Source organism: Desmodus rotundus, chromosome X, assembly GCF_022682495.2.
Source record: "Desmodus rotundus isolate HL8 chromosome X, HLdesRot8A.1, whole genome shotgun sequence".
NCBI classification, from domain to species: domain Eukaryota; kingdom Metazoa; phylum Chordata; class Mammalia; order Chiroptera; family Phyllostomidae; genus Desmodus; species Desmodus rotundus.
The window spans coordinates 47312159-47322778 of record NC_071400.1 but is presented as its reverse complement, the minus strand read 5'-3'; the positions used below and the strand labels follow the sequence as shown (position 1 = coordinate 47322778).

Genomic DNA, 10620 nt, shown 5'->3' with positions numbered 1-10620 from the left:
CCTGTCATCTAGCCAAAGTACATTCTTTCTCAGTGAAAAACAATGGGTTCATTATCATATATTTAGTTTTATCTGTGCAGGTGGCAATCACAGATAGCCCAATCCATAGGCAGTTCCATACAGCTACCAAGACAGACACAATATTTTCCTTTTATCTTAACTTTTCTGTTTCATTGCTATGGGAGACCAAGGTCTTTCCCAGGCAAGCCTGGAGTGGAATAAGGTCTGATGTTACTTTACTCACAGTAATTCCCATAGTATTCATTGGATTTTGCTAAACAGTTCATCAGTTTGAGGTAGTTTCCTTCTAAGTTTGTTTCTTAGAGGTTTTGTTATTAGCAATGCCTGCCGAGTTATATTAAATGCAGCTTCATTACCTTTTGATACAATTATATAACATTCATCTCCTTTGATTTGTGAATGTAATAAATTATATTAATATATTCCCAATTTAACTGTATTTGCATTCCTCAAATAAATCCTGCTTAATCAGGATGAATTAATTTCTTACTACTATACTGAAATCTATTTGCTAATATTTTATTAAAACATTTTGCATCCATATTTATAAGTACAAAAGTGGTTTATAGTTTTTTATTTGTTGTATTTTGTTGTCACATTTAAAGGCCATGCATAGAATAAATTGGGGCGATCTATATAAATCTGGGACAGTTTGAGTAACACAGAAATTTTTTTTTTTTTTGAAGGATAGATAGAACTCAGAAATTTCCATTTTTCCCCTATGGTTACAGGTCTGTGCAGATTTCCTACCACTTTCTGAGTTAATTATGATACTCTATGTCATGCTAGAAATTTGTTAATTATCTTTAGATTTTCAAAGTTGTTTACAACATTGCTTATAATTTTGTCTTAAAATTATTTCAAAGTTTGATTTAAGTGGTTATGTCTCATTTATTCATTACTAATAGTGTACATTTTAATCTTTGCTCTTTTAAAAAATTAGGTTGCAGAAGGAGGTGGCTTATTTTATAGATCTTTTGATTTTCATTTTATTTATTATCCTTTGTGTGTGCTTGTGAAGGATGCAGTGGGGGGCTGTGTGGTGGTGGTAGTTTCTATTTCTTTTAGTTCCTATCTTTATTAATTATTAATTCTTTAAGTTAGTGTTTTTTCTCTATTTTTTGTTAAATTCTGAATTCATTTATTTTCACTCTTATTTTAATAATTAAAATATTTGACAGTACATATTTTCTCAAAGTTTAACTCTAACCACACTCATAGATTTTATTTCATGAAGTGTTCTTGAATTAATTTCTATACAATTTGTAACTTCAGTTTTGATTTCTTGTTTGAGCCAGTGACTGTTCAGAAGAGTATTTCTTCATTTCCAAATATTAAATTTTGGGGAGTTATCTGTTTTGTTTTGTTTTTTGTTTGTTTGTGTGTTTTTAAGATTTATTTATTTATTTTTAGAGAGAGGGGAAGAGAGGGAGAAAGAGAAGGAGAAAAACATCAGTGTGTGAGAGACATCAATTGGTTGCCTCTTAGATGCCCCAAACTGGGGATCTGGCCTGCAACCCAGGCATGTGCCCTGACTGGGAATCCAACCAGTGACCCTTTGCTTTGCAGGCCGGCACTCAATCCACTGAGCCACACCAGCCAGAACAGTTATCTGTTTTGTTAATTTCTTTTCTTTTTATTTTAGTCAGAGAATGCAGCCTATAAATTTCTACCTTTTGGAATTCATTAGGCTTTCTTTTTAGCCAAGTACACGTTTGATTTTTAGAAATGTTTTATTGATATATGTTGAGAATGTGTATTCTCTGTAAAGTTCAATTTTATATTAAATTGAACTTGATCGTATTATTCAGATTGTTTATATCCTTGCTTATTTTTATCCCTTTTGCTTGTTAAATAGCCAAAGAGGAATATAAATTTTCCCATTGTACTACGTCTTTCTTTTAAAATGTTTTTGTGTTCCTAGTTTTTTCTGATATATTCATTGCTACATTGTTTAACACACAAGGTTTATGACATAAATTCTCCATGGAATGTGCCTTTTATCATTACAAGAACATATTTTTGTTCTGCTTAATTCACTTGGCCTTGAATTTCACTTTTTCTAATTTTAATATTACTATTCTTGCTTTATGTTTTTGTACTTGTGTAATGTAGTTTTTCTTTAACTTTATTTTCAGTCTTTCTTTTTTCAGGAGTAGTCATTATAAATAACATATTTATTTATTTACTTATTTTTAAACCAAATTGAGAGTCCTTTTCATTTTTTGAGGAAAGGGTAATATAATCCACTCTCACTTATTGTGATAGATATATTTGATCTTATTCCTTCCCTCACATTTTATTTATTATACTTTTGTTTCTCCTTTTCTTGTTTCCTTACTTTTACTAGATGTATCAGGTTTTTCAAAACTTCCTTATCCATCTCCCCCTCCCTCTCCCCAAGGAATTTAGAAGTTCTCTAAATATAGGTCTGTTTTGGTAGCAGTTACATTTATTTTAAGCACTCATAATTAATCTGTTTCTCTTTATATACATTAACATTAAATAATCATGTCCCCCTCATTGTGCCACACATTTTATAAAGGTCTGTGACTACTGCAAAGTGAATTGATTACAGAGGCCTGATAGGGTATGGGGAGACCAATTAGGCAGTAATTGCTACAGTTCAGATAAAAATTTTTTCCATTGGAATGAATATAACATACATATATATATTCATTTGAAGGGAAGATATATAGTTTATTTATATATATATATCGAAGGGAAGATATCTATATAAAACTATATATATATATATATATATCTTTTGTTTTAAGTACTCTTAACATGTACTACAGTCAACTGTCACATTATCATCATCCTTCTTATATTTAGCTTCATAATTATAACCACTGTTTCTGGGGCTCTAAGTCTTTACTTATCTTAAAATCTTCAATTTCATGTTAATTTGATTAAAGTAGTTTCTTTAGTAATTTTCATAGTCCTTCAGTTTCTGAAAATATGTTTTGCCCAGACAGATGATATCTTGGATGAATATAAAATTATTGAATGGCATCTCTCTTCTCTCAGTTGTATATAAATGTTATTCCATCATCCTCTTGCTTTCACTGAGAAATATGAGAGCTCTTGTCCTAGTCTGCTTGTTTCTTGATAAAATCAAACAAAAAGCTTCTTCTTTGTCTGAAAGTTTGTAAGATTTTCCCCTTCTGTGGAATTCGTAAGTACAAGGAAGTTTTCTTCTATCATTTCCTCAGTTATTACTTTTATATCTGATCATTTTTTATTCATGAATTCTTATTATTCAAGAATTCATTCTTCTTCTTATAATATTATTATTATTATATTATAAGAATATTTATAATATAAATATTATTCTTATTATATTAAGTTTTCAGGGTATAAGTATTCTGTTATCTTTTCAGTCATGATTTCAATTTCACAGTGCTTTTGCTCTAATATTGTGGGGTATTTCTCTAGTCCATCCTTTGGAAAATTAATTTTGTTTTTAGCAGTGACCATGTCTCTACTGAAGTTTTAAATTTGGCAATAATTTTATTTTAATCTCCAATAACTCTTCCTTTATATTATCTAATTAAATCTACTACATACAAATTATATTCATCATTAAATTTATAATAAAATCCAACAAAGTTATTAAGACTGGAAAAATGGAGTGATATTTGAAGAGAAGGACAGAATAAAAGAAGCTGCTGATCGTTAAACACAGACTGCAGGTACAAAGTACTTACAGAGGAGAATTCAAAATGGGCAGCAAAAAGAAGTTCTATGTCATAACCTGGAAGGCAAAAGGGACATGGAATTGGTATCTGTTTCAAATTTGAAACTTTAAGTCAACATATCACCCTCATGACTCTGCCATCTTATATACTGATTCACGGATCTTCTAACATTGTCCCTGACAAATACCCTACCACACTCCTTGTTCCAAGATAATTCTTCATTTTTTCTGACCTGCTATTACTTCCAACATCTAACAATTTAATGGACTTACTATTCTCTTTCACATCCTGGTTTGGTTATCTTTGTGGCCTCTTGAAACCCAACCTCAGACTCTGATCTGCTGTTATCCAAGCCATTCTGAGTACATTCCTATGAGTACAAGGAATTCAGACAGGCTGGATATGATGAGCATTAAAAGATGGATAGGATACTAAAGGAATAGAAAAAACAGAGAGCTCACCATGAGGATGAGAGAGGTGTGTGCATGTATGTGGGGTAGTCAGTGAGTAAGAAGATTTACTGAAATGGAAGGTTTAATATACAGGCAATGGCCAAGAAGCTCCTCTGATGGGGAAAAAACAAGGAGGTAGTGGATGAGTTGTATAGCTGGAAGGGTTCCTCAGGACCAATGCTGGTGGAACAAACTTTTTTCCCTAAGCTGTTGGAAGGTGATGTTAAAGCCAGAGCTGTATGCAGAACCAAGGGTCAAGTAGGGAGCTGAGTACAATAAGTCAGAGAAAAGATTTGCACTAATTTATCAAAACTAAGGGGCAAGGGTCAGGGATGGGAGATCTAGGGGATAAGAGAAATTAGGAATAGTCCAGAGAGAGTACTTACCACGGTCATGGCTACCATTTAGGTGCCTGCTACAATATTACCCCTACAATATGAACATGATCACTAGATGAAGCATGGGTGGGTACAAAGAAAAAGGCCAGATTGTTCTGGGTTTTAAAAACCAGCAATTTAGATTCAAATCAGTGAATAATAGGAAGCTATCATTAGGCTTTTGAGCAAGAAATTAGTATGATGCAAACAATGTTGTTGTCAACAGCTTTTTGGCAGTTTGGAAGGGATTTAAGGAGGAGCGACTGAAAAACATCTTGAAGATCATTTAGAAGTTTAGGTGGGAGATATTGAGAATTAGACTTGGGTAGTGAAAACAGAGAGTGATGCATCTATAGGATATTTAGTTGCATTAGGTGAGAAGAGAGAAGGAGCCATCAAAGGTAAATGAGAGTGCGGAAAATTGAGCATGTTGAATTTAAAGCAGTGACTGTAGAGGCACTTGGTTGAAAAGTGTTTGATATTAGCCAGTAGGTATTTGGTCATAGAGGGCTTAGATGTTAAGATGCATCAACATAGAAATGATCATTGAAATCATGGACATGAATGAAGGGAGAAGAATGGAGAAGAAAGGATGTAGGGGCAGATGGTTGAGCATTGAACATACATTCACATTTGCTAAAGGAAGAGGAAAATAAAACATTGAAGGAAAAATAAAAAAAACAGGAGGAATTAAACAAACCAAGGATGAGATAGTTAAACAAAAGGAGGTGGTCCAATGATTTCGATTATTACAGGGAGGTTTGGAAGGTAGGTGATCTGCACAAGTCTTTCTAGTGGACTTAATTTTTTTTTAAATCACATGATAATTGAACAAGTGATACAGAGGAATAGGAAGAAAAAAATAGACCACCTTATCCACCTCCATCGCCAGTCACACTCCCTATATTAGACAGTGTTAACAGTTTAGTGTATATCCTTTCATACTTTTCTCTATATTTTTACAAATGTGCATGTATTTGTTTTTCCTATGGTGGATAAAATATTTGATATAAACCCCTATGCACTACTCTGCAACTTGCCCTGCCAAACAATATGTCAACTGATTATCTCTTGGTTCAGTGTGTGGTGGGGTTGAATGAACTCTGATATATGGGGAGGAAGCCTTCCACTATAGACTGTGGATTCTACAAAGGTCAATTTTCTTGTTGACAACACTTCCTCCAATCTGGTTTGCAACAGAGAGTCATATTCCTTCTTTTAACATAACTTGTGACTTATTTATTGTTAGCTAATGTGTGGCCTCATAGTGTATTCACCTGACCTCTCCCTTTCAGCTGCCTAATGGGCAGATGATTATTACAATATATCACCTTGACAGCTGCCCAGCTCCCCATTCCTGGCTGCCCCCAGGCTAAACTTTATATAGTGGCACTTATTCTTGTCATTCCCTACCACATACTGTGTGCCTTTCCAATGCTTGACTATCTTACACTGACTTAGGGTAACCAGTTTCCACAAGTGGAGCCAATCTCTGGTCCTTGATTCCTGTATCAAATGCTTTATTTGTCTTGCTAGGTTATTCTAAGCCATCTTACCCTTTAGCTCAATTCCATACCTGTTAAGCCTGTTTCCTGTTTCACCCTGCCCCTTACCCTGAAGCTGAGGTCAACGGACAGCTGGGACTTCTAGGAAAATATGAGTAAAGGGGGCATAAAGCTGGTGGAGTCCTTCCTAGTGTCATTTGTGGGCATTACCAGAAAAGTCATATGTTGATTTTGTTGCCCCTTTTGCTCAGGGTACAACATCCTCACACACTTAATAAAGTTGTGTAACTGTGAGTTCCATTTTCCACTGAACCAGACTGGAGTATTCTCATGTTTTGGATCCCTTCCTCACAACCCCTCACGGAGTTTTACAGTGTTAGATAAAAGAAGATTCATAGCACACTGTCTTGAGTAACTTTCCCAATTTGGGGACCTGGCATTGAGACTTCCTTTTCTGTCTTCTTCTGCATAAGGATCCTGCCCACTTTATCTTTTTTTTTTTTTTATGTTTATCCTTATTTATTTGTTACTCTTAGAAGACCTCATTTTTGGCTGGACTCAGACTTAGAGTTAGAAGCTCTCAGAGAGGACAGCCTACGTCTCTTGGCAATTTGTTCCTGGCGTTTTTCTTTGGCCTCCTTCATCCTCTTAGCCAAAAGTTTAGCATACTCTGCAGCCTCTTCCTTATTTTTCTTAGTACGCTGCTTCTTCAGGGCAATACGCCTACGCCTACATTTGTGTTGCAGGACATGTGGCATAACAAGATGCTGAATCTTGGGTGCTTTGGTTCTAGGTTTCTTACCTTCCTTGTTTAGGGGCTTTCTCACAACATATTGGCGGACATCATCTTCTTTAGAGAGGTTGAAAAGTTTGAGGATTCTGCTAGCTCTTTTGGGCCCCAGGCGATGAGGCACAGTAGTATCAGTGAGACCAGGAATATCTTTCTCCCCTTTTTTTACATTGACCAAGTTGAGAACACTGAGATTGGCATCCACAATGCAACCGCGAACTGATTTGCACTTTGGCTCTCCAGTCCTTTTTGGTCTGTAACAGGAATGCCCCTTGCTCAGCAACAGGTGCACACGGCCATGGGTCAAGACACCCTGCTTCATGGGGAAACCTTGTTTCTCGTTCCCACCACTGATTTGAACCACATAACCCTTCCACTCTTCACCCAGAGCATCAGCAGCAACTTCTGTGGCCATACGCTTCTCATAAAAAGTACGAAGTTTGCGTTCATCATCCACTTCAATGAGTTTCTGACAGCCAGTGGCTGGGAAAGAGATGTTCAGCTCAGAGCCTTCTCTACCTACAGCCAGGGTTTTGGAGAGCTATAACTGCAACAACACCATGTACTGAGGTTTGATTCCCGTTCCCCAAGCCTAACCCACAACGGCCATCTGTTCCTACCTTCATTTTGCTGCCCACTTTATCTTATCAAACCAAAACTAACTCTCTTCCCCACAACCCCTTTCCCTTTCACATTAGTCATTTGTGGCCAGGTGTGAAAACTCCTCTGAGGAGCCAATTGTCTTATTTATATAAGAGCCAAAACCACTGGAAAGCTGGTGGTTTCCCACTCTTACCCCTTCCACCAGGGCTGTGATTCTGGTAATACTGTTCCTTCTAGGCAGCAACTGAGAAATCAGTGATTGGGAGACATTATCATGGGTTGGTACTGAGGATACCTGACTTCAGTAATGCTCACAATATTCCCACACAACAAAGAATTGTCCCATAAGTCCTTCAAATACAGAGTGGGACAAAAGTAGGTTTGCATTTGTTTGTATGAAAAATAATACAATAATTAAATAATAATAATACAAGAATAAAGTCTGTGTTTCACATATTCACAACTGTAAACCTACGTTTTCCCCTCCCTGTTTTCTCCTGGATAATCAAGTGGGTACAAAACATGATTACAATTATCTGAGTCCAGAACCTAACTCTATGTTAAGTATAAATAAATTGAGAGAAAATTGTGCTATAATTTGTTTGAAATTTTACCAAGAATTATTCACCATTTGGGGAAACCACAACACTGATCAGTCACGGTATTTGACTTGAAAATAAAACAAATAACACTGATCAGGCCCTCTCACTGTGCTGTCCGCACCCCCTTGCCTCTTCTATCCAGGCCGAAGCCCAGAAACTGGAGCTATAAGCCAGGACCATGTTTTGATGCAAGCTGACTGCCCTTGAGTACCACAACCCTGCCAGGTTCAACTGCAAAGATGGAACAGAATTTATTAATTTTTATTATTTTCATTTTTAAATCACTTTTATGATTCGATTAGAGTTGACATCCCATATTATACTAGTTTCAGGCATATACCCCAGTGATTAGACATTATATAACTTACTAAGTGATCATCCCAATAAATGTCACACCCATCTGGCACCATGCACAGTTATTAGAATATTACTGACTATATTCCCTATGCTGTACTTTACATCCTCATGACTGTTCTGTAACTACCAATCTGACTTCTTAATCCCTTCACCTTTTCTGACCATCCCCTCAACCTCCTCCTATCTGGCAATCATCAAAATGTTCTCTGAATCTAGGGAGTATCTACGAGTCTGTTTCTCTTCTGCTTGCTCATTTATTTTGTTTTTTAGATTCAAAAGTTGACAGATATGTGTTTACTGACATTTTATTGTTCATATTTTTTATCTTCTTTTCATTTTCTTCTTTATTGTTTGGCTTCAAAACCAGAAAATCAGACACTACAAAGTTGAAGACAAAGTAATTTAAGAAATATACACAGCAGTGACTGGCCCAAGTTCTTTGAAATGTATCTCAGAGGTGTTAATTCTCCTTTTCAAGATCAATAGGAAGCGATTGACTACCTTCTTGGTTTAGCTGTTAGATGCAGGTGTGAAAGTAATGCTAAAAAAAATACAAGGACTTAGTACCTGATAATACAAAAAATACTGACAATGCAGCTAAAAATGCACAGCCATTAATTAGTTTGGATGTAATGGGATAAGGGTGGAAAGAATGGGAAGGGACTAGAGAAGGAACATGTATAAATGAGTGATGGACATGGACAACAGGGTGGGGATTGACTGTGGGAGTGGAGATGGGCTGGGCAGAAGAGAGCAAAGAGGGGAAAATTGGGATAACTGTAATAGAACAACAATGAAATACATAATAAAAAATTTGGAAGTAATAATCTTGATCTGAAGGCTGGTGTAATGGCTTTGGCTAAACTTGAGATTAAGTGCCAAAATGATTACCTGCTAATGCTTAAGGCAATTTGCATTTTGGTCCAGGAGCACCAGACACAGGATGCAGCTGCTAAAGAAGATCAAACAAAAGAGAGATTGCCTGTTACTTTAGACAAGTGTATTCTTGGTTTGACACATGAGATGCAGTTATTAATGAAGCTGCTCAAATTCTGTAATTGCGGCATATAGAAGAGCTCAGAGAGCCACAGACAAAAATTAATGAAGCCATAGTAGCTGTTCAGGCAATTATTGCTGATCCAAAGACAGACCACAGACTGGGGAAATTTGGAAGATGAACATCTTAGGATTTCAGCCTCTCACCTATTTAGTACAATTGGGAACCATGTATGCTCTGGCATGTGTTTGGAAATCAAATGTCATGTTTTCAAGGAAAGAATCCCAGAAAATTGACTATGTTATAGAGATTTACCATCACTGCTTTTTCTTTAATAAAGTTTGGGAGAATGTGAAAAAATGAAACCCACTGATCACTCATGGTATTTGAGTTGAGAATACCACAAACTACCATGCTGGTGTAGAGATGGTTGCTTCAACATAAAGGTATAAACAATCAAATACTTCAATATTTCTTTAGTGGAAATCATAATCATGTACATATTGATAAAAGGAATTAGATCATTCCTTACACTTAATTTTTTCCCAGGGTGGGGGCAGTAAACAAGGCTTAGTTTAAACTCTGATGGAATCAAACCAAGGCCCACAACAAGGAGAGAACCAAGTCCTAACCACTATACTACCAGAGAGGTATGGCTCATACTCAATCTTTCATCTCTTTAAATATACTTCTTGATATATAAAACTATACATAAGATAATTATATTAAATTTCATAAATAATACCCATGAATTCACCACCCAACTCAAGTAATAGAACATTATTAATAATTTATACCTATCTATCCCAACCCACCCTTCCTGTAAACCCTAAACATTTGGGTTGCCACCAAATATTTGCTGTTATATGCAGTACTTATATGCATATTCTTACTTTTGAATCCTTGTACACATGTTCAAGAGAACAGAGCAAGAAGTGGAACCACTGAATTGTAGAGTACACATATATAAAATAATGCCATATTGTTTCCTACAGTGATCGTATCTATTGACAATCACAGCAAAAATGTATGAGTTCCTGTTTATTCACATACTCTTCAACATTTGGTTTTATCAGACATGTTAATGCTAGGGGACTCAAGAGATGGAAAATTTTAGTTTAAGGTAATAAATAGTTACCTTAATAGTTAATAAACCTAGTAGGTAATGGATATGTTAAAGCTATTGTTTCAGGAACTCCAGGTACGGGCTCACCA

The 10620-nt window shown here is 35.8% G+C and overlaps 1 protein-coding gene and 1 pseudogene across 1 annotated transcript; one reads left to right on the top strand and one right to left on the bottom strand.

Moving 5' to 3' along the window:
* Positions 1-6553: 6553 nt before the first annotated feature.
* Positions 6554-8231, bottom strand: LOC112296873 (small ribosomal subunit protein eS6-like). Its single transcript, XM_053916921.1, has 2 exons — positions 8181-8231; positions 6554-7387 (listed from the first exon to the last, which is right to left on the bottom strand). Exons 1-2 carry the CDS (start codon positions 8229-8231, stop codon positions 6599-6601), a joined length of 840 nt encoding a protein of 279 aa, XP_053772896.1. The 3' UTR covers positions 6554-6598.
* Positions 8230-9623, top strand: LOC112296815 (RNA transcription, translation and transport factor protein-like; annotated as a pseudogene).
* Positions 9624-10620: the final 997 nt, after the last annotated feature.